General features: G+C 36.4%; 1 protein-coding gene across 1 annotated transcript in view; it reads right to left on the reverse strand.

The window, feature by feature from the left end:
- The window catches only part of ANKRD31 (ankyrin repeat domain 31), a 247,134-nt gene that overhangs the window by 139,162 nt on the left and 83,201 nt on the right, over positions 1-24,771 (reverse strand). The window contains 1 exon segment of the mRNA XM_037801810.1: positions 24,380-24,522. Within this exon segment, the coding sequence (XP_037657738.1) occupies positions 24,380-24,522 (143 nt within the window).

Here is a 24,771-nt window from a genome sequence, read left to right on the forward strand (position 1 = left end):
CAAGAGACCTGCCCTACTGGAGATACTAAAGGGAGCCCTACAGACAGAGAAACAAAGAAAGGACAGAGAGACTTGGAGAAAGGTTCAGTACTAAAGAGATTCGGTATGGGTACAATAAAGGATATTAATAGACAGAGGGGAAAAATATGACAAACATAAACCAAAGGATAAGATGGCTGATTCAAGAAATGCCTTCACGGTTATAACGTTGAATGTAAATGGATTAAACTCCCCAATTAAAAGATATAGATTCACAGAATGGATCAAAAAAAATGAACCATCAATATGTTGCATACAAGAGACTCATCTTAGACACAGGGACACAAAGAAACTGAAAGTGAAAGGGTGGAAAAAAATATTTCATGCAAGCTACAGCCAAAAGAAAGCAGGTGTAGCAATATTAATCTCAGATAAAATAGACTTCAAATGCAGGGATGTTTTGAGAGACAAAGAAGGCCACTACGTACTAATAAAAGGGGCAATTCAGCAAGAAGAAATAACAATCGTAAATGTCTATGCACCCAACCAAGGTGCCACAAAATACATGAGAGAAACACTGGCAAAACTAAAGGAAGCAATTGATGTTTCCACAATAATTGTGGGAGACTTCAACACATCACTCTCTCCTATAGATAGATCAACCAGACAGAAGACCAATAAGGAAATTGAAAACCTAAACAATCTGATAAATGAATTAGATTTAACAGACATATACAGGACATTCCATCCGAAATCACCAGGATACACATACTTTTCTAGTGCTCATGGAACTTTCTCCAGAATAGATCATATGCTGGGACATAAAACAAGCCTCAATAAATTTAAAAAGATTGAAATTATTCAAAGCACATTCTCTGACCACAATGGAATACAATTAGAAGTCAATAACCATCAGAGACTTAGAAAATTCACAAATACCTGGAGGTTAAACAACACACTCCTAAACAATCAGTGGGTTAAAGAAGAAATAGCAAGAGAAATTGCTAAATATATAGAGACGAATGAAAATGAGAACGCAACATACCAAAACCTATGGGATGCAGCAAAAGCAGTGCTAAGGGGGAAATTTATAGCACTAAATGCATATATTAAAAAGGAAGAAAGAGCCAAAATGAAAGAACTAATGGATCAACTGAAGAAGCTAGAAAATGAACAGCAAACCAATCCTAAACCAAGTAGAAGAAAAGAAATAACAAGGATTAAAGCAGAAATAAATGACATAGAGAACAAAAAAACAATAGAGAGGATAAATATCACCAAAAGTTGGTTCTTTGAGAAGATCAACAAGATTGACAAGCCCCTAGCTAGACTGACAAAATCAAAAAGAGAGAAGACACATATAAACAAAATAATGAATGAAAAAGGTGACATAACTGCAGATCCTGAAGAAATTAAAAAAATTATAAGAGGATACTATGAACAACTGTATGGCAACAAACTGGATAATGTAGAGGAAATGGACAATTTCCTGGAAACATATGAACAACCTAGACTGACCAGAGAAGAAATAGAAGACCTCAACCAACCCATCACAAGCAAAGAGATCCAATCAGTCATCAAAAATCTTCCCATAAATAAATGCCCAGGGCCAGATGGCTTCACAGGGGAATTCTACCAAACTTTCCAGAAAGAACTGACACCAATCTTACTCAAACTCTTTCAAAACATTGAAGAAAATGGAACACTACCTAACTCATTTTATGAAGCTAACATCAATCTAATACCAAAACCAGGCAAAGATGCTACAAAAAAGGAAAACTACCGGCCAATCTCCCTAATGAATATAGATGCAAAAATCCTCAACAAAATACTTGCAAATCGAATCCAAAGACACATTAAAAAAATCATACACCATGACCAAGTGGGGTTTATTCCAGGCATGCAAGGATGGTTCAACATAAGAAAATCAATCAATGTATTACAACACATTAACAAGTCAAAAGGGAAAAATCAATTGATCATCTCAATAGATGCTGAAAAAGCATTTGACAAAATCCAACATCCGTTTTTGATAAAAACACTTCAAAAGGTAGGAATTGAAGGAAACTTCCTCAACATGATAAAGAGCATATATGAAAAACCCACAGCCAGAATAGTACTCAATGGTGAGAGACTGAAAGCCTTCCCTCTAAGATCAGGAACAAGACAAGGATGCCCGCTATCACCACTGTTATTCAACATTGTGCTGGAAGTGCTAGCCAGGGCAATCCGGCAAGACAAAGAAATAAAAGGCATCCAAATTGGAAAAGAAGAAGTAAAACTGTCATTGTTTGCAGATGATATGATCTTATATCTAGATAACCCTGAGAAATCGACGATACAGCTACTAGAGCTAATAAACAAATTTAGCAAAGTAGCGGGATACAAGGTTAATGCACATAAGTCAGTAATGTTTCTATATGCTAGAAATGAACAAACTGAAGAGACACTCAAGAAAAAGATACCATTTTCAATAGCAACTAAAAAAATCAAGTACCTAGGAATAAACTTAACCAAAGATGTAAAAGACCTATACAAAGAAAACTACATAACTCTACTAAAAGAAATAGAAGGGGACCTTAAAAGATGGAAAAATATTCCATGTTCATGGATAGGAAGACTAAATGTCATTAAGATGTCAATTCTACCCAAACTCATCTACAGATTCAATGGAATCCCAATCAAAATTCCAACAACCTACTTTGCAGACTTGGAAAAGCTAGTTATCAAATTTATTTGGAAAGGGAAGATGCCTCGAATTGCTAAAGACACTCTAAAAAAGAAAAACGAAGTGGGAGGACTTACACTCCCTGACTTTGAAGCTTATTATAAAGCCACAGTTGCCAAAACAGCATGGTACTGGCACAAAGATAGACATATAGATCAATGGAATCGAATTGAGAATTCGGAGATAGACCCTCAGATCTATGGCCGACTGATCTTTGATAAGGCCCCCAAAGTCACTGAACTGAGTCATAATGGTCTTTTCAACAAATGGGGCTGGGAGAGTTGGATATCCATATCCAAAAGAATGAAAGAGGACCCCTACCTCACCCCCTACACAAAAATTAACTCAAAATGGACCAAAGATCTCAATATAAAAGAAAATACCATAAAACTCCTAGAAGATAATGTAGGAAAACATCTTCAAGACCTTGTATTAGGCGGCCACTTCCTAGACTTTACACCAAAAGCACAAGCAACAAAAGAGAAAATAGATAAATGGGAACTCCTCAAGCTTAGAAGTTTCTGCACCTCAAAGGAATTTCTCAAAAAGGTAAAGAGGCAGCCAACTCAATGGGAAAAAATTTTTGGAAACCATGTATCTGACAAAAGACTGATATCTTGCATATATAAAGAAATCCTACAACTCAATGACAACAGTACAGACAGCCCAATTATGAAATGGGCAAAAGATATGAAAAGACAGTTCTCTGAAGAGGAAATACAAATGGCCAAGAAACACATGAAAAAATGTTCAGCTTCACTAACTATTAGAGAGATGCAAATTAAGACCACAATGAGATACCATCTCACACCGGTTAGAATGGCTGCCATTAAACAAACAGGAAACTACAAATGCTGGAGGGGATGTGGAGAAATTGGAACTCTTATTCACTGTTGGTGGGACTGTATAATGGTTCAGCCACTCCGGAAGTCAGTCTGGCAGTTCCTTAGAAAACTAGATATAGAGTTACCATTCGATCCTGCGATTGCACTTCTCGGTATATACCCGGAAGATCGGAAAGCAGTGACACGAACAGATATCTGCACGCCAATGTTCATAGCAGCATTATTCACAATTGCCAAAAGATGGAAACAACCCAAATGTCCTTCAACAGATGAGTGGATAAATAAAATGTGGTATATACATACGATGGAATACTACGCGGCAGTAAGAAGGAACTATCTCGTGAAACATATGACAACATGGATGAACCTTGAGGACATCATGCTAAGCGAAATAAGCCAGGCACAAAAAGAGAAATATTATATGCTACCACTAATGTGAACTTTGAAAAATGTAAAACAAATGGCTTATAATGTAGAATTTAGGGGAACTAGCAATAGAGAGCAATTAAGGAAGGGGGAACGATAATCCAGGAAGAACAGACAAGCTATTTAACGTTCTGGGGATGCCCAGGAATGACTATGGTCTGTTAATTTCTGATGGATATGGTGGGGGCAGGTTCGCAGAGGTGTTGCTATATTGGGTAACTTTCTTGGGGTGTAGTGGGAACGTGTTGGAAGTTAAGCAGTTATCTTAGGTTAGTTGTCTTTTTCTTACTCCCTTGTTATGGTCTCTTCGAAATGTTCTTTTATTGTATGTTTGTTTTCTTTTTAACTTTTTTTTCATACAGTTGATTTAAAAAAGAAGGGAAAGTTAAAAAAGAAAAAAAAAAAAACAAGGAAAAAAAAAAAAAGGTGTAGTGCCCCCTTGAGGAGCCTGTGGAGAATGCAGGGGTGTTCGCCTTCCCCACCTCCATGGTTGCTAACATGACCACAGACATGGGGGACTGGTGGTTTGATGGGTTGGGCCCTCTACCACAGATTTTACCCTTGGGGAGACGGTTGCTGCGGGGGAGAGGCTAGGCCTCCCTGTGGTTGTGCGGGGGAGACTCCTCCCGAGTGCCTCTTTGTTGCTCGGATGTGGCCCTGTCTCTCTAGCTGAGCCAGCTTGAAGGGTGGGATCGCTGCCCTCCCCCCTGCGTGGGATCGGACACCCAGGGGAGTGAATCTCCCTGGCAACGTGGAGTATGACTCCCGGGGAGGAATGTAAACCTGGCATCGTGGGACGGAGAACATCTTCTTGACCAGGAGGGGGATGTGAAAGGAAATGAAGTAGGCTTCAGTGGCAGAGAGATTCCGAGGCGAGCCGAGGGGTCACTCTGGTGGGCACTCTTACGCACACTTTAGACAACCCTTTTTAGGTTCTAAAGAATTGGGGTAGCTGGTGGTGGATACCTGAAACTATCAAACTACAACCCAGAACCCATGAATCTCGAAGACAGTTGTATAAAAATGTAGCTTATGAGGGGTGACAAGGGGATTGGGAAAGCCATAAGGACCACACTCCACTTGGTCTAGTTTATGGATGGATGAGTAGAAAAATAGGGGAAGGAAACAAACAGACAAAGGTACCCAGTGTTCTTTTTTACTTCAATTGCTTTTTTTCACTCTAATTATTATTCTTGTTATTCTTGTGTGTGTGCTAATGAAGGTGTCAGGGATTGATTTGGGTGATGAATGTACGACTATGTAATGGTACTGTGAACAATCGAAAGTACGATTTGTTTTGTATGACTGCGTGGGATATGAATATATCTCAATAAAATGAAGATTTAAAAAAAAAAAAAAAAAAAAAGACAAAATGCTGAGCAAAATAAGCCAGGCACAAAAAGAAAGATATTGTATGTTACCACTAATGTGAATTCTGTGAAAAATGTACAATGTTTTATACTGTAGAATGTAGGGGACCTAGAGATACCAATTAGTGGAGGGGGAATGATAATCTAATAAGAACAGATAAACTATGGAGGGTAATCTCAATGTTATGGGAATGCTCAGGAATGATTATGGTTTGTAAACTTTCTTGGATATAGTGAGATCATGTTGGAAGCAATAGAGTTATTTTAGGTTTTTTTTTTCTCTTATTCCTTTGTTTTCTTAGGGGTTGTTAATTTTCTTGGGGTATGGTAGGAACATGTTGGAAGCAATGTAGTTATTTTAGATTATTTGTTTTTCTTACTCCTCTGTTTGGACATGGTTTATTAATTTTCTTGGGGTATGGTAGGAACATATTGGAAGCAAAGTAGTTATTTTAGGTTATTTGTTTTCCTTAATCCATTGCTTTATTTGAAATGTTGTGGGGTTTTTTTGGTTGTTGTTTGCCTGTTTGTTTTTAACTTTTTGATAAACAAAGTTAAAAAATTGAAAAAAAATCAGTAGAAAAATGGGAGTAAAAACTAAATGACAAATAGGGTGGGATGGGGGGATGGATTGGGTATTCTCTTTTCACTTTATTTTTTATTCTTATTCTGATTCTTTCTGATGTAAGGAAAATGTTCAGAAATAGATTGTGGTGATGAACGCATAACTATATGATCATACTGTGAACAGTTGATTGTATACCATGGATGACTGTATGGTTTGTGAATATATTTCAATAAAACTGAATTAAAAAAAAAAAAAAAAACAAAAACAAAAACAAATGAGGCATCTTCTTGACCAAAAGGGGGATGCAAAATGAGACGAAATAGTTTCAGTGGCTGAGAGATTCCAAATGGAGTCGAGAGGTCACTCTGGTGGACATTCTTAGGCACTATATAGATAACACCTCTTAGGCTTTAATGTATTGGAATAGCTAGAAATAAATACCTGAAACTACCAAACTCCAACCCAGCAGTCTGAACTCCAGAAAACGATTATATAATAATGTAGATTACAAGGGGTGACAGTGTGACTGTGAAGACCTTGTGGATCACACCCCCTTTATCTAGTGTATGGATGAGTGGAGGAATGGGGATAAAAACTAAAGGACAAACAGAGTGGGATGGGGGAATGATTTGGGTTTTTTTTTTTTCACTTTTATTTTTTATTCTTGTTCTGGTTCTTTCTGATGTAAGGAAAATGTTCAGAGATAGATTGTGGTGATGAACGCATAACTATGTTATCATACTGTGGACAGTGGATTGTATATCATGGATGATTGTATGGTGTGTGAATGTATTTCAATAAAACTGAATTTAATAAAAAAAAAAAAAGACACTGTGGCTCAAATTAAAAATACACTAGAGACACACAATAGCAGATTTGAAGAAGCAGAAGAATGGATAAGTGAACTTGAAGACAGCATAATTGAATGCGAGCACACAAAAGAACAAATGGGAAAAAAATTGAAAAATTTGAAATGGATCTCAGAGAAATGATGAACAACACTGAAGCAAACAAATATAAATATCACTGGTGTCCAAGAAGCAGAAGAGAAGTGTAAAGGGATAGGAAGAGTGTTTCAAGACATAATTGAGGAAAACTTCTCAAACTTTTTAAATGACATAAATATGCAAATCAAAGATGCCCAATGAACTCCAAATAGGATGAATCAAATAAACCTACTCCAAGACATATACTGATTAGATTGTCAAATGCTGAAGAGAAGGAGAAACTTTTGAAAGCAGCAAGAGAGAAGCGATTCACCACATACAAGGGAAACTATATAAGACTAAGTACTGACTACTCAGTGGGCACCATGGAGGCGAGAAGGCAGTGATATGACATATTTAAGATTCTGAAAGAGAATTGCCAGCCAAGAATTCCTTATCCAGCAAAGCTCTCCTTCAAAACTGAGGGAGAGTTTAAAATTTTCACAAACAGATGCTGAGAGAATTTGTAAACAAGAGACTTGCCCTGCAAAAAATACTAAAGGGAACTCTACCAGCTGAAAAAAAGAAAGCAGAGAGAGTCTGGAGAAGAGCACAGAACTGAAGAGTTATTAGTAAGGGTAACTTAAAGGAAAAAGAGAGAGAGGGGAAAAAATAGATCTAACAACTAAAAACCAAAGGATAAGATGGCTGGTTCAAGAACTTCCTTCACAGTAATAACTTGGAATGTGAATAAGGTAGCTATACTAATATTGGACAAAATAGACTCCAAAGGCAAAGAACATTCTTTGACCACAATGCAATGCAACTGAAAATCAATAACCACCAAAAACCAGGTCTTTCACAAATATATGGAGGTTAAACAACACACTCCGAAACAACCAGTGGGTCAAAGAAGAAATTGCAAGATAAATTGGTAAATATCTAGAGACAAACAAAAATGAGAACACAATATATCAAAAACTTGGATGCAGCGATCACAGTGCTGAGAGGGAAATTTGTAGCTCTGAATGCATATATCAAAAAGCAAAAAAGAGCTAAAACTAAAGACCTAACTGAACAACTGAAGAGGCACAACAATGATCAGCAAACTTACCCTAAAGCAAGTAGAAGAAAATAAATAACAAAGATTAAAGCAGAAATAAATGAGCTGGAGAACAAAAAACAAACAAAAAAAAAAAAAAAAAAAAAGAGAGAGAGAGAGAGAATAAACAAAATCAAAAGTTGGTTCTGTGAGAAAATCAACAAGACTGACAGACCCTTAGCTAGACTGCTAAAGTCAAAAAGAGAGAAGACCCAAGAGAATCAGAAGTGAGAAGGGGAAAAGTACTACAGATCCCAAAGAAATTAAAAAAAAAAAAAAATCACAAGAAGATACTATAAACTACTGTAGGCCAACAAGTTAGACGATTTAGAGAAAATGGACAATTTTTCTAGAAACACATGAACAACCTAGACTGACCAAAAAAGAAATACAAGACCTCCACAAACCAATCACAAGCAAAGAGATCCAATCAGTCATTAAAAATCTACCAACAAATAAAAGCTCAGGGCCAGATGACTTCACAGGGGAATTTTACCCAACTTTCCAAAAAGAACTGACACCATTCCTGCTCAAAATTTTCAAAAAATTAAAGAAAAAGGAACACTACCTAACTCATTTTATGAAGCTAATATCACTCTGATACCAAAACCAGATAAAGGCTACAAAACAGGAAAACTATAGGCCAATGTCCTTAACGAATATAGATGCAAAAATACTAAACAAAATACTTGCAAATCAAATCCAAAGGAAAATTAAAAGACTTATACATCACGACCAAGTGAGGTACATTCTTGGCATTCAAAGGTGATTCAACATAAGAAAATCAATTAATGTAATTCAACATATTAACAAATCAAAAGGGAAAAATCAAACGATTATCTTGATAGACGCTGAAAAAGCATTCGACAAAATTCAACATCCGCTTTTGATAAAAACACTTCAAAAGCTAGGAATTAATCGAAACTTGTTCAATATGATAAAGGATATATATGAAAAAACCCAGCCAGCATAGTACTCAACAGTGAGAGGCCGAAAGCCTTCCTCCTAAGATCGGAAATGAGACAAAGATGCCCACTGTCACCTCGATTATTCAACATTGTGCTAGAAGTTCCAGCCAGAGCAATTCGCAAAGACAAAGATATAAAAGGTACCCAAATTGGAAAGGAAGAAGTAAAACTGCCATTATTTGCAGATGATACGATCTTATATTTGAAAAATCCTGAGAATTCAACCACAAAGCTACTTGAGCTAATAAATTCAGCAGAGTGGTGGGATATAAGATTAATGCACATAAGTCGGTAATGTTCTGATACACTAGTAATGACCTAACTGAAAAGGCAATCATTGATTGGGAAAGCCATATGGACAACGCTCCCCTTTGTCCAGTGTATGGATGGATGAGTAGAATAATGGGGCAAAAAAAAAAAAAAAAAAAAAAAAAGGCACCCAGTGTTCTTTTTTACTTTAATTGTTCTTTTTCACTTTAATTTTCATTCTTATTATTTTTGTGTGTGTGGTAATGAAAATGTTCAAAATTAATTTTGGTGAACACACAACTATAAAATGGTACTGTGAACAACTGATTGTACACTTTGTACAACTGCATGGTATGTGAATATATCTCAATAAAATTGAATAATAAAAAAAGAGGCCATCAAAAAAAAATCCATTCACAATAGCAACTAAAAAAATCAAGTACATGGGAGTAAATTTAACCAAGGACATAAAAGACCTCTACACAGGAAATTACAAAATTTTACTAAAAGAAATAAAAAAAGGCACTAAAAAGGTGGAAAAATATTCTATGCTCATGGATAGGAAGACTAAACATGGTTAAGATGTCAATTCTACTCAAACTGATCTACAGATTCAATGCAATCCCAATCCAATTAATTTGGAAGGGAAAGGGGCCTCAAATTCCTAAAAAAAATCCTAAAAAAGAAGAACAAAGTAGGAGGACTTACACTTCCAGACTTTGAAACCTACTACAAAGCTACAGTGGTAAAAACAGCATGGTATTGGCATAAAGACAGACATACTGACCAATGGAATCAAATTGAGAGTTCAGAAATAGACCTCCAGATATACAGTCAACTGATTTTTGATAAGGCCCCCAAATCCAATGAACTGGGACAGAACAGTCTCTTCAACAAACGGGTCTGGGAGAACTGGATAGCCATAACAAAAAGAATGAAAGAGGACCCCTACCTCACACCCTATACAAAAATTAACTCAAAGTGGATCAAAGACCTCAGTATAAGAGACAGTACCATAAAATTCCTAGAAGATAATATAGGGAAACATCTTCAAGACCTAGTGTCAGGAGGTCGCTTCTTGGACCTTACACCCAAAGCACAAGCAATGAAAGAAAAAATAGATAAATGGGAACTCCTCAAAATCAAAAGCTTCTGTACCTCCAAGGAATAGTCAAAAAGGTGAAGAGGCAGCCAGTGCAATGGGAGAAAATATTTGGATAAGAGACTGATATCTTGCATATATAAAGAAATCCTACAACTTAACGACAATAGTTCAAACAGCCCAATTTGAAAATGGGCAAAAGATATGAGAAGACATTTTTCCAAAGAGGAAATACACATTGCTAAAAAACATGAAAAAATGGTCATCCTCACTAGCTATTAGGGAGATGCAAATCAAGACCACGATGAGATATCATGTTACACCAATAAGAATGGCTGCCGTCAAACAAACAGGAAACTACAAATGCTGGAAAAGATGTGGAGAAATTGGTATTCTTATTCATTGCTGGTGGGACTCTATAATGGTACCACCACTCTGGAAGACAGTTTGGCAGTTCCTCAGAAAACTAGATATTGAATTACCCTATGATCTGGCAATTTCACTTCTTGGTATATACCTAGAAGATCTGAAAGCAGTGACACAAACAGACATTTGTACACCAATGTTCATAGCAGCACTGTTCACAATTGCCAAGAGATGGAAACAATCCAAGTATCCTTCAACAGAAGCGTGGATAAACAAAACGTGGTATATACATATGATGGAATACTATGCAGTAGTGAGAAGCAACAAGGTCTTGATACATATGGCAACATGGATGAACCTTGAAGATATAATTCCAAGTGAAATAAGTCAGACATAAAAGGAGAGATATTGTATGTAACCACTTCTGTGAACTCTCTGAATGATGTAAAATCAATGTCTTACAATATAAAATATTGGGGACCTAATGAAAGACAGTAGCTAGTGAAGGGGAATCATAATCTAATATGTTGAGATATGCTAATGATGGTGAATTCAAAGCAATGGTAATGGATAAGGGTGACGATTGTTAATGGGATGATAAGTATCGGAGCTGTATTGAAGGCAAATAGGATTGCAAGTTTAAAGGCATGTTTCCCACAGATCAGCACCACAAATATAAACAGATGCTTACATGATACACTTCTATGGTATGACACTAGCACAGAGAGTTGACAACAGAAGAGTAAAGGGTGAAAATCTACATATTGCAAATGAGGGAATATAATTAATAGGAATACCATACCAGTATTACATAAATACTAGGAACAAATAATTAAGGGCTGACAAGAGCTACGAGATATTTTGGTCATGGGAATTGTTTAAAATGGAGAGTGATGAGGATTGTACAACTAAGTGATGATAATGTGAGCTATAGATGGATTATTGTGGACATAGCATATGCTATGTGAACTTAGGAACCCCCTACTTTATAAGTCAAGCCCTCAATATTGAGGCTTGCTTGGGTGAAACTTATGGTTGTAAAGGGGAGGCTAAGCCCATTTGTAATTATGCCCAGGAGTCACCTCCAGAGAACCTCTTTTGTTGCTCAAATGTGGACTTTCTTTTTCTAAGCCTAACTTTGCAAATAAATTCCTCACCTTCCCCCCAACATGGGACAGGATCCCCAAGATGAATGAGCCTTCCTGGCAACGTGGGACATGGATTCTGGGAATGAGCCTGACCCTGGCATCGAGGGACTGAAAATGCTTTTGACCAAAAGGGGAAAAAGAAAGGCAACAAAATAAGATTTTAGTGGTTAAGAGAATTCAAACAGAGTCAAGAGGCTGTCCTGGAGGTTACTCCCATGCAGGTGTCACCTAGATATACCAAATGACCACAATATGATATGCCCGAGTCAACAGCAGTCCCAAAAAACCTTAAAGAATACCTGGATCCCTATCTAAGATTCTATAAAAGTTTCACTCACTGTGTTTATTCGTCAGAAACTTAAATCCTTTAGAGTGCTTCTATGCCAGCTATGTCCCAATACCCAGAGGCACTAGCCTCTCAAAAACATCAACTAGATGTCCCCTTTGCTCATAATGTTGACAACCCTTTTCAACATGAATAATTGAAGGGTGGTCACTGACTAGACAGCCCTGAAGATTGGGAAAGGGATTAAACTAGAGGAAGGGGTAGCAACAGACAAGATGGAATTTAACAAAGGATAATGAATGCTGGATCTTTATACAATTTTCTTTTTCTTAGTTACTAGCGTATTAGAATAGCTAGAAGGAAAGAACTGAAATGGAGGGACTGTAATACATAGCATTCTTTGAAATTTGTTCTACAGCTTCTTGTCAAATTGTAATTTGAAAGCTATAGCTTTTTGTATATATGCTATATTTCACAATAAGGAAACAACAAACTATGGTCCTATAACTCATAACAACTTTGGAAATTTACTATATATCTACTTGTTAAATCATACTTTGAAAGATATTACTGAAGTGGGGTCCCTTTCCCTTAATCCCAAAACATCTGCAAAGCAACAGTGTTGTGTAAACAGCATTAGGCCATGAGGAGGGGGGAGTGAGACTGGGCCTGTACCAGTTAAAGAAATCAAAACTTTACCGCTTAGGGGAGGCAAAGCTGCAGTTGCACGCATCAGCCAAGCGTAACCCTTTTAACAATAACTGCTCCAGGTGCACGTGAAACTTTTTGTAGCCCTTTAATAATCAATAGCTGCTCCAGTCCCAAGTGAAACTCTTTGTGAAACTGTTTTTGTGAAATTGTTTTGTATGATCAATAACTGCTCCAGTTCCAAGTGAAACTCTTTGTGTAATTGTTTTTTGTGATCAAGAGCTAAACTGCCAACTCTGCTTCTGTTAGAATAGCTTGCTTGCTTGCGTTTCTAGGATACGGTTTCTGTCTATACAAGGCACCAGCGCACACAGGTGGGGGCTGCTTGCTGAACTCCCTGCGCGGAGTGAGAGACGGCAGCCGCCTGCTAGCTGGCTAATAAAAGGCTCTTTAAATTCTGTTTGGCTGTCTCGTACTTTAACTCGCGGGCACCGTAACAATTACCTTTTTATATATATATTATATTTCATAATAAGGAAATAACTGAAACTGTGGAACTGTAACTTTTAATATTCTTTGAAATTTGCTAGCTACTTGTTAAATTGTACTTGGAAAGTTATCACTTCTATGTATTTATGTTATATTCTACAATAAAAAAACATGATTAGAAAAAGAAAGACAATATGTAGGCAGTCTCAACTCTATCATATTTCTTTTGAGACTGCCTTTTAATCATTTTGTATTCTGGGTTGTATGTCTATGTCTCTATCATATCAATGCTAATTAATGCTTAAAAATGGTAATAACAATATTTGCATGTTGCAAAAAAAAATTACAGATAGGTATTAACTGGAAGGCTAACAGCCCCTCCTACACTTATGGCCTCTCAAAAATATCCAGGGCCTAATCCCTGGAACCTGTAAATGCCACCATATATGGCAAGGCTAAGGAACTTGAGATGAGGAGATTGTCCAGGAATATGGTGGCCCCTAAATGTGTCCATCACAAGTGTCCTTAGAAGGGAGAGGCAAAGGAAGATTTCACACACAAACACACACAGGCGAAGGCCATGTGAAGATGGCACCAAGGAGAGAGTTGCCACCAGAAACTGGAAGACGCAAGGAACAGATTCTCCCCTAGAACTGCCGGAGGGTGTGTGGCCCTGGCGACACCTTGTTTTGGCCTGATAACACTGATTTCAGATTTCTGGCCTCCAGAACCAAATGAATTTCTATTGTTGTAAGCCACTCAGTTTGTGGTAAACTGTTATGGCAGCTATAGGAAACTAATCTACTCATCTACCTCTAATTTAATACCTCCTCTCCAAATCCTTTCTAACAGACTCTTAGACACAATATAGCACTAAAATTGTAAAGGACTTCTGGAATGGTGATGTGAGGAGCTCAGGAAAACCTCTCCCCTGGAGAGACATCTATTAAACTGATCAAAATTAGCAAAGATAATCATTCAAATCTCTGGATATTGGTCAACAAATTGAGAGCCACTTATTCAACAAAATCTATAGAAACTTGGTAAGAGGACATGACATTTGAGATAGAAAATACAATCATACTCCCAAAACTCTGTGTTGTGGAAAAGCTGTTTGAATAGGCTCCATAGCCAAGTGGCAGTTTCCATCACCCCCAGAAACCTGGGGTGAAAAGCTATTTCAGGTGCATTTGGCAGCTGATGAACATTGGCAGCTCCCAAACCCCTTCCCCAACTAGCTCTGGGCTATGGAAGACCTTTATACTAGGTGGCAGCAACAGCTGGGGAGCAGCAGCAGGTCTTGTCCCCTCCCCACATATAGCACCTATATACATATATTTATAGGGAAGACTGAGTGGGGCAGCTAGTAAAAGGCCAGTTCCCTAACCTCCAACTTCCCTAGATTCTGCTCCTTAGCACAGAGGTCTGCTAAGGAGAGCAAGCCTCAAAGGCAGACATACTCTGTTCCTGCCAAGAGACCTGATTTTATTTGGATCAGACGTGCAGCAATTTATACCCCAGGGTGTTGTGAAAAAAATGGAGCAATCACCTGGCAATTAGTGGATGCTGGGGGTGATACCAATAGAGGCCAGACAGGCCAGAAGTTTAATAGGGAGATCAGGAAAAGAGATAAAGAGAGCCTGGCAAAAACCACAGTGGTCCTGGTGGTCCAGGAATACTGTGCTCATGTCAAAGGCTGTGCCCTGAGGAGTGACAGGAGAGGAAACCTCTGAGTTAGTAGTCTCTGGCTGAATGTGGGCAAAACTTATATACTTCCTCAATAGTGAATGCAGTTCCAAGCCACACCAGAGCCAACATGAAAAGGTGAAAACCTTTCTAGTTCAGGGAGATCAAATACAACCTCTGATCAATCAGTAGTTGACCACTAAATGTTGTGAACTAAATGCTGCTGATGCAAGGATGATCCTTATGAAGCCAGATAAAAACAAGGGAAAACAATTTTGAGTGGAGTTGTCAGAACCTGCACACTGTGAGGGAAACAGACTTCACTAACTGTTCAGCCAAGTCATTAAGCAAATAAACAAGCACACAAACATCAACAGTGAGCCCCAGTGGGGAGAGGAATCAGTATCCAGAGTTGCTACAATATATTACTAATATGTCCAGTTTCCCACCACAAATTACAAGACATGGAAAGTAAACAGGAAAAGGGGACCCATACACAGGATAAAAAGCAGGCAATAAAAAACTGCCTTTGAGGAGGCCCAGATGTTGAACTTAACAAAGTCTTCAAAAGAGTTATTATAAATGCGTTCAAAGAATTAAAGAAAACCATGTTTAAAGAATTAAAGGAAAATATGGTGAATATGACTTATCAAATAGAGAATACTGATAAAAAGATAGAAATGGTAAAAAAGAAAAGAACCAAATGGAAATTTTAGAGTTGAAAACTTTAACAGAAATGAAAAAATCCTAGAGGGGCTCAATGGTGGATTTGAGCTGGCAGAAGAAAGAATCAATGAACCTGCATTTAGGTCAAAAGAGATTATGCAATATGGAGAACAAAGAGAAAAAAGAATTAAAAGAAAATTACAGAGCCTCAAAGAAATGTGGGACACCGTTAAGCAAGCCAACATATGTAGATCAGAGTTCCAGAAGGAGAGGAAAAAGAGAAAGGGGCAGAAAAAATATTTGAAGAAATAACAGCTGTAAACTTCCCAAATTTGATGTAACAACATTAATCTACATAGCCAAGAAGCTTAACAAATGCCAAATAGGATAAACGCAAAGGGACACACACGCACGTATGCCATAGTCAAAGTAAAGCAATGAAAGCCAAAGATAAATAAATTTCTAAAAGCAGCAAGAGAAAGGGAACACATTGTTTAGAAGACAACTTCAATATCTGACTTCTTATTAGAAACAATGGGGACCACAGAGCAGTAGGATAATATATTCAAAGTGCTAAAGAAAGAAAAACTTTCAAAAAGAACCTTGTATAGTCTGTTGCACAGGCATTCCTCAGGACTCAACAAAAAACATCGTATATAAAAATTATACTTTCCTTATATTAAGCCAAGTGACTTGCCTATTAATCAAGTTTTTAAAGAATGAGTTAAACTATATTTCTCCTTCTTGGATTGAAACAAATTAAGATTTATTATTAAACATTCTGATTGTCTTTAAATACCCAGCACTTTTTTTTCACTATTTTTATTGTCACCTGAGCTTCTGTTTAAGATAAGAATATTTTCTTGCAGCATAACTCATTTTCATAAATATCAGAACTCTATAAATCTTTGAAATGATAAAAGGAAAAGAAATACACTTTTTGGTTCCCTGATTTCTAATTTTTTTAATACACTAAAATTTGCAATCCTTGGATTTGTTTTATTTTTCTTGAATTTATCTGAAGGTGGTATGCAAACCCAAGTACTAGAGAGTTGTTGTAAATGTGTCACCCTTCAGAGTTCTCGTCTAAGAAAAGAAACTCTGAGAAAAGGTTACAGTATTGTGAAGGTTGATTCCATGTGTCAACTTGGCTAGGTTATGGTGTCCAGTTGTTTGGTCAAGCAAGCATGGGCCTGATTATCACTGTGACAGTATTTTGTGGATTTAAATCATTAGTTGATTCTATGGCTACAACCAACAAAGAGAGAAGCAATGAGAGAAGTCTCATCCAATCAGCTGAAGGACAGAAAGGAAGAATTGATGATTTCAGCAGTCATAAAGAAGAATTTCTATCTTTATTTTAGCCAGCCAGTTTTTTCTGGGGAATTGATCAAAACCTTCATCAGAGTTCCCAGTTTTCAGCTTTCACTATGGAATTTGGATGTGCCAATCCCCACGTCATGTGAAGAAATTCCTATAATAAATCTCTTAATATTTACATAAAAAAAAAAAAAAAAAAAAAAAAAAAAAAGAACCTTGTAGCCGGCAAAACTATCTTTCAAAAATGAAGGCAAATAAAGACATTCCCTGATGAACCAAAACTTCAGAGAGTATGTTGCTACCAGATATGCTCTACAATTAATACTAAAGGTAATTCTTCAGTTAAAAGTAAGTGACAAGACAGTAATTAGAATCCACATGAAAAAATAAAAAGCACCAATAAAGGTAATCATGTGTATAATTATAAAAGACAATATAAATATAGATAATATATTTAGTCTCCTTTATTCTCTTAACTGATTTAAAAAGCAATGGCTTAAAATAATATGCATATAATTGTACTGTTAGAAATTGTATCATTAGAACTATAACATATATAAACGTACCATATTTGGCAATACCAGCACAAAGAGGAAGGAAACAAAGCTGTATTAGAGGGAAATGATCACCTGAATACACAGGAAGAAATGAACAAAATACAACATGGTAAATAACAAGTATAATCTAATAAACCCCATAAGTAAATACTTGCTCTCCTTTCTTATCTCAGCTTTCTACAAAGATATAACATTACATAAAGTAATATTTATAACAATGTATTCTGGGGTTTATAACATATATAGACATAATATGTATTACAGTAATAGAGCAAAAAATGGGAGGATGATGGAGCGATAAAGGAGCAATGTTCTATATCTCACCAGAATTAAGTTATCTGATGTAGATTTTAAGAAGTTAAGATGCAAATATTAAGACCCTAAGAGCAATCGCTAAGGAAATTTTTAAAATTAATGAAAAAACCATTAAAGGAATTAAAATGTTACACTAGAAAATATTTACAATGCAAAAAAGCATTAAGGGAGTAAAAGAAAAATAACCTCGTAAGAGACCTTGAGACAGAACTACCCAACAATGCAGCCCCCAAATTCCTGACCCTTAGAAACTGTGTGAGATTATAAATGTTTATCCTGGCAGCCTTCCCATCTCTACCTATGTTAGGCATTTCTACTGAAAATATACAAAATAGATCTTTCAGAGTTCAGTTGAGTAGCCCCCTTTCCCATCCTAGGAGTTCTGAACCTAAGGCCAAGTTCCAAGAACTGAAATTAATAGCAAGATATCTTCAGCATGTGCCTTAGCCCTGCAATGCAGTGCCTGGACCAGAAAAAGGTCTATACTCATAGTATATGTAGTTACTGAGATAGCCTACATTAACTGGAATTCATATTAATATGTTGCCATTTATTGCAGCTACTATTAACCAACTGGTACGGAATTATAGTGTTCTGATATTTAAACCAGTAGTAAAGCTGTACTGGTGAGTACTGGCTGATCATTAACCTTGGGGAGTTCTCATGTCTTAAGCTGACTCTGAGAGTGACATTAAGCTGCAAATCTCCTAATAGACCTGCACATAATTGTGTAACACACTATAAAAAGGAAATGCTCTAAAGCTTAGAAAGCACCATACGAAGAGTCATAAAAGAGTGCAAGTTTAAAAAATACCGTGTTGACCAAAACATGTTCACAAGGAATAGTCAAAGAAATAATGGCAGAGATCTTCCCAAACATAGCAAAAGACGTGAATATGCACAGCCAAGAAACTCAAAGGACACCAAACAGATTAAACACGAAGAAAAATAAATCCTGTCATATAGTTATCACACTACAAATGCAAAAGACAAGAAGAGAGTTCTGAAAAGGCTGCAAGAGAAAAGCAACATGTTACATACAAGTCAGTCCAAATTACACTGAGTGCTGATTTCTGAACAGAAACTATGAAGGCAAGAAGGCAGTGGGCTGAAATACTTAAAGTGCTGAAAGGAAACAACTGCCAGCCAAGAATTTTACATCCAGCAAGACTGTCAAAAATGACAGAGAGATTAGGACATTCTTGGATAAACAAACTGAGGGAGTTCATCACAACTAGACCTGTCTCACAAGCAATGCTATAGGGAGTTCTTCAGACTGAGTGGTAACAAGTATGAAAAAAATGGTGGGGATGGACAGAAGAGGGGTACAGGAAAAGTATATGTGCATGCTAGTGAAGTAAGCTGATAACAAACTGTTCCAGTTTGCTAATGCTGCTATTTGCAACATACCATTAATGGATTGGCTTTTATAAAGGGGGTTTATTTGGTTACAAAGTTACAGTCTTATGGCCATGCAAATGGCCAAACAAAGGCATCAACAGTAGGGTACCTTCACTGAAGAACACTGATGGTGTCTGGAAAACCTCTGTTAGCTGGAAGGCACATGGCTGGCATCTGCTTGCTCCTAGGCTGTATTTCAAAATGGTGTTCTCCAAAATGTCTCTCTAAGATGCAGCTGCACTGAGCTCCTTCTTTCTGAGCCTTAATAGGACTCCAGTAAACTAATCAAGACCCATGTTTAATAGGTGGGGCCACACCTCCATGGAAATAATCCAATCAAAGGTGTTCCCACAGTTGGGTGGGTCACATCTCCATGGAAACAACTCAATCCAAAGATTCCAACCTAATCAACACTAATATGTCTGCCCCCACAAGACTGTATTGAAGAACACTGCTTTTTGGGGGACATAATACATCCAAACTGGCATACAACCAAGCATGATTGTTGTATATTTAGAATGTTAAACTTTACCCCATGGCAACCATAAGAAACACAGATGAAAAATATATCCAGACAGAAATGAGAAGGCACTAAATATGGTACAGTGCAAAAGCACATAAATATTCAAGCAGGCACTAATGGCAGTGAGGGACAAAACAAGTATAGGACTCACAAAGGAACTGCAGGATAAAGTCCTGTGTTACCGTTAGTGACTTTAAATGTAAATGGATTAAAACCTCCAGTCAAAAGGCAGAGATTGGCAGAATGGATAGAAAAGTATGACCCAACTATAGGTTGTCTTCAAGAGAATCACCTTAAATTCAAACATTCAAGTAGTTTGAGGGTGAAAGGATGGGAAAAAATGTACGATACAAGCAGTAACAAGAAGAGAGCTGGGGTGGCAATAGTAATATTGGATAAAATAGACTTCAAGTCAAAAACAGTTAGGAGGGACAAAAAATGGTCAAAATATATACTGTTAAAAGGGGCAATACAATAGGAAGATGTAACAATTATAAATATATATGCACCTAACAGCAGAGCCCCAAAATACGTGAAGCAAATACTGACGTTTCTACAGTAAGGTAGGAGACTTTAACTCATTACTCTTAATAATGTATAGAACATCTAGTCAGAAAATCAATAAGGAAGTATAGGAGTTGAATGATACACTAAACCAACTAGACCCCTAAGACATATAGAACACCAAACCCAACAAAACAAGAATATACATTCTTCCTGAGAACACATGGATCATTCTCCAGGATAGACCATATGTCTGGTCACCAAACAAGTCTCAATAAATTCAAAAATATTGCAATCATACAATGTATATTCTCTGACTACAATGGAATGAAGCTAGAAATCAATAACAGAGAGAAAAATAGAAAATTCAAAAATACGTGGAAATTAAACAACATACTCTTAAATAACCAATGCATTAAGAGGAAATAAAAGTGAAATTAGGAAATATTTTGAGGTAAATGAAAATGAAAATAGAACATACCAAAACTTATAGGATGCAGTGAAGACAGTGCTGTGAGGGAAACTTGTAGCCCTAAACGCTTATATTAAAAAGAAAGATTTCAAATCAGAGACCTAATCTCAAAACTGCGAGAACCTAAAAAAGAACAGCAAACTAAACCCAAAATAAGCAGAGGGAAGGAAATAACAGAGCAGAGATTAATGAAATAAAAAACAACAACAAAAAAAACAGAATCAACAAAACCAAAAAAGTGGTTCTCTGAAAAGATCAATAAACCGAGAAATCTTTAGCTAGACTGATGAGTGAGAGAGATGGAGAGAAAGGATACAAATAATGAAAATAAGAAATGTAAAGGTGGACACTACAACGGATCCTGCTGAAATAAAAGAGACTATAAGAGGAAACTGTGAATAACTATATGCCAATAAATTAGATAATCTAGATGAAATGGACAAGTTCTTACCGTAAATATATGCCAATAAATTAGATAACCTAGATGAAATGGATAAGTTCTACCTACAAACAAACTACCTACATTGACTCAAGAAAAAATAGAAGGTCTCAACAAACTGATTACTAGTAAAGAGATTAAATCAGTAATCAAAACCTTCCCAACAAAGGAAATCCCAGGACAAGATGGCTTCATAGGGGAATTCTACCAAACATTCCAAAAACACTTAACTCCAATTCTGCTCAAACTGTACCAAAAAATTGAAGAGCAGGGAATACTCTCTAACTCATTCTACAAAGATAACATCACCCTCATACCAAAGCCAGATAAAGATACCAGAAGAAAAGAAAAATACAGACCAGTATCTCTTATGAATATTGATGCAAAAATCTTCATCAAAATACTAGCAAACTGCATTCAATAGCCTATTAAAAGAATCATATACCACAACCAAGAGGGATTTATACCTAGTATCAAGGTTGGTTCAAAATAAGAAAATGAATTAATGAAATATACCACATTAACAGAATGACGAAAGAAAACCACATGATCATCACCACTGATGCAGAAAAGTCATTTGATAAAATATAGCACCCTTTCTTTATAAAAACAAGTAGAACACTAGGAATAGAAGGAAACTTCCTCAACATGATAGAGGGAATATATGAAAAGCCCATAGCTAACATCCTATTTAATAATAAAAGACTGAAAACTTTCCCTCTAAGATCACAAACAAGACAAGGATGCCCACTGTCACCACTGTTATTGAACGTTGAACTGGAAGTTCTTGCCAGAGCAATTAGGCAAGAAAAAGATACAACAGGCATCCAAATTGGAAAGGAAGAAGTAAAACTTTCCCTGTTTGCTGATGCATGATCCTATATACAAAAAAGTCCTGAAAAACCCACAACAAAGCTCCTAAAGCTAATAAATGAACATAGCAAAGTGGTGGAGTACAATATCAACACCCCAAAATCAGTACTGTTTCTATACATAAGTAATGAACAATCAGTAGAAGAAATCAAGAAAAAAATCCCATTCACAATAGCAACTAAAAGAATCAAATACCTAGGAATAAATCTAACCAAGGATGTAAAGGGCTTTTACACAGAAAGCTATAAAACATTGCTAAAACAAATCAAAGGAGACCTAAACAAACAGAAGAACATTCTATGTTCATGGACTAGAAGACTAAATACCATTAAGAAATCAATCCTACCCAAAGCAATTTATAGACTCAATGGTATCCCAATCAAAATTCCAATACCTTTTTGTGGAAATGAAAATGCCAATCATCACATTAATATGGAAGGGTATGGGGCCCTGAATAGCTAAAGCCACCTTAAAAAAGAATGAATTGGAGGACTCACACTTCCCGATCTTAAAGCTTATTACCAAGTTACAGTAATCAACAAAGCATGGTACTGGCACAAGGACAGACATATAGACCAGTGGAATAGAATTCAGAGCTCAGACATCAACCCTCACATTTATGGCCAACTGATTTTTGATAAGGTGGCAAAGACCACTCAATTGGGAAATAGTAGTCTCTTCAACAAATGGTGCCGGGCAAACAGGATTTCCATTTGCAAAAAACAGAAGGAGGACCTCTATCTCATACCATATACATAAATCAACTCAAAATGGAACAAAGCCTAAATATAAGAGCTAGAACTACTAACTCCTAGAAGAAAAAACATAGGGAAGCATTTTCAGGACTTGTGTTTGGCAATGGTTTCTTAGACTCTGCACCAGCACAAGCAACAAAAGAAAAAACAGGTAAATGGGACCTCATCAAAATAAAAAACTTTTGTGCCTCAAAGGACCTTACCATGAAAGTAACATAACCTACAAGACATCATGTTGAGAAAAAGTTGGAAAACACATATTTGGTAAAGGTTTAATATACAGAATATATAAAGAAATCCTTCAACTCAACAACAAAAAGACAAACAACCCAATTACAAAATGGGCAAAACACTTGAACAGACATCTCTCCAAGGAAGATATACAAATGACCAGAAAGCACATGACAAGATGCTCACATCATTAGCCATCAGGAAAACACAAATCAAAACCACAATGAGATACCGTTTCATACCCATTAGAAAGACTGCTATTAAAAAAACAGAAAACATATTTTGGAGAGGATGAAGAGAAAAAGGAACACTTATTCATTGATGGTGTCAACGTAAAATGGTGAAGATACTGTGGAAGACAGTTTGACAGTTACACAGAAAGCTAAGCATAGAACCACCATATGACCCAGCAATCCCACTACCAGGTAAATACTCAAAGGAATTGAAAGCAGGGACTTGAATAGCTATATGCACACCACTGTTCATAGCAGCATCATCCACAATTGCCAAAAGATGGAAGCAACCCAGGTTCCATCAACTGATGAATGGATAAACAGAATGTGGTATATACATACAATGGAATATTACTCAACCAAAAAAAGGAATGAAACCCTAACATATGCAACAACATGGATGAACCTTGAAGACATCATGTTGAGTGAAATAAGCCAGGTACAAAAGGACAAATATTACATGATCTCATGATTTGAAACACAGTAAGCAAACTCATAGAGTCAGACCTAGAATATAGATTACCAGGGGCAGGGTGGAGATATGGATTGGGAAGTTGAAGATTAAAATGTACAGGGCTCCTATTTGCAATGATGGAAATGTTTTGATAATGGATGGTGGTGATGCTGGTACAAAATCGTGAACACAATTAACAGCACCGGAATATATAAATGAATATGATTAAAAGGGAAATGTTAGCTTGTGTGTGTGTGTATGCGTGTGTGTGTGTGTGTGTGTATATATATATATATATATATATATATATATATATATGGCTACAGAACAAAAACCTTTTTTAAAAATCCATGAAACTACACTACACAGTGTACCATAAGTTAAACCATGGACTTTAACTAATAGTTCAATTATAAAAGTGTGCTATCATCAATTGTAACAAATGTTCCATACCAATGCAAGTTGGTGGTGGTGGGGTGTACGGGAATCCTGTATTTTACACATGATTGTCTGTAAAACCCACAACTTCTCTATTAAAGAAAATAAATAAATAAATAAAAGTTTAATGAAACAAAAAAGTAATATGAAAAATGGCATCTATATTAGGCACAACACATCCATCATAAAGGAAAATTTTGTTACAAATTCTGAGTGTTCATTAGTAAATGAACTGAAACTGTATTTCTACACAGGTATTTTTAACATTTGTAGAATGTAATGTTTGCTCTGTAAACAAAAGCATCACAGTACCTTATAATGTCCATTTATCACAGCATCATGTAGGGGAGTGATTTGGCACATTCCTCTGGCATTTACATCTGCTCCACCTTTTAGTAGCTCACTTGCTGTCCGATGAAATCCTCCTACACTAGCTTCATGAAGTGCTGTCCAACCTATCATACAAAAAGGAAATATATTATTTATGGTTTTATATTTGGCATCTTAATAGCATTTTGTGCTTTGCCTTTTTCAGAAAACCTCTAATTCTAGGTTGTTTCTTTAAAATATTTTGATTATATGAAACAAAAATCTCAACATGAAAGCACCTTTTATACAATGGATTCAATAAATCTGAGGGACAAATCAAATCCCCAACTCTGTTGTGGAAAAATATGAAGTAAAAGATTTGAAATTATTCCTGA

The sequence above is a fragment of the Choloepus didactylus genome, chromosome 13, assembly GCF_015220235.1.
Source record: "Choloepus didactylus isolate mChoDid1 chromosome 13, mChoDid1.pri, whole genome shotgun sequence".
Lineage (NCBI taxonomy): Eukaryota > Metazoa > Chordata > Mammalia > Pilosa > Megalonychidae > Choloepus > Choloepus didactylus.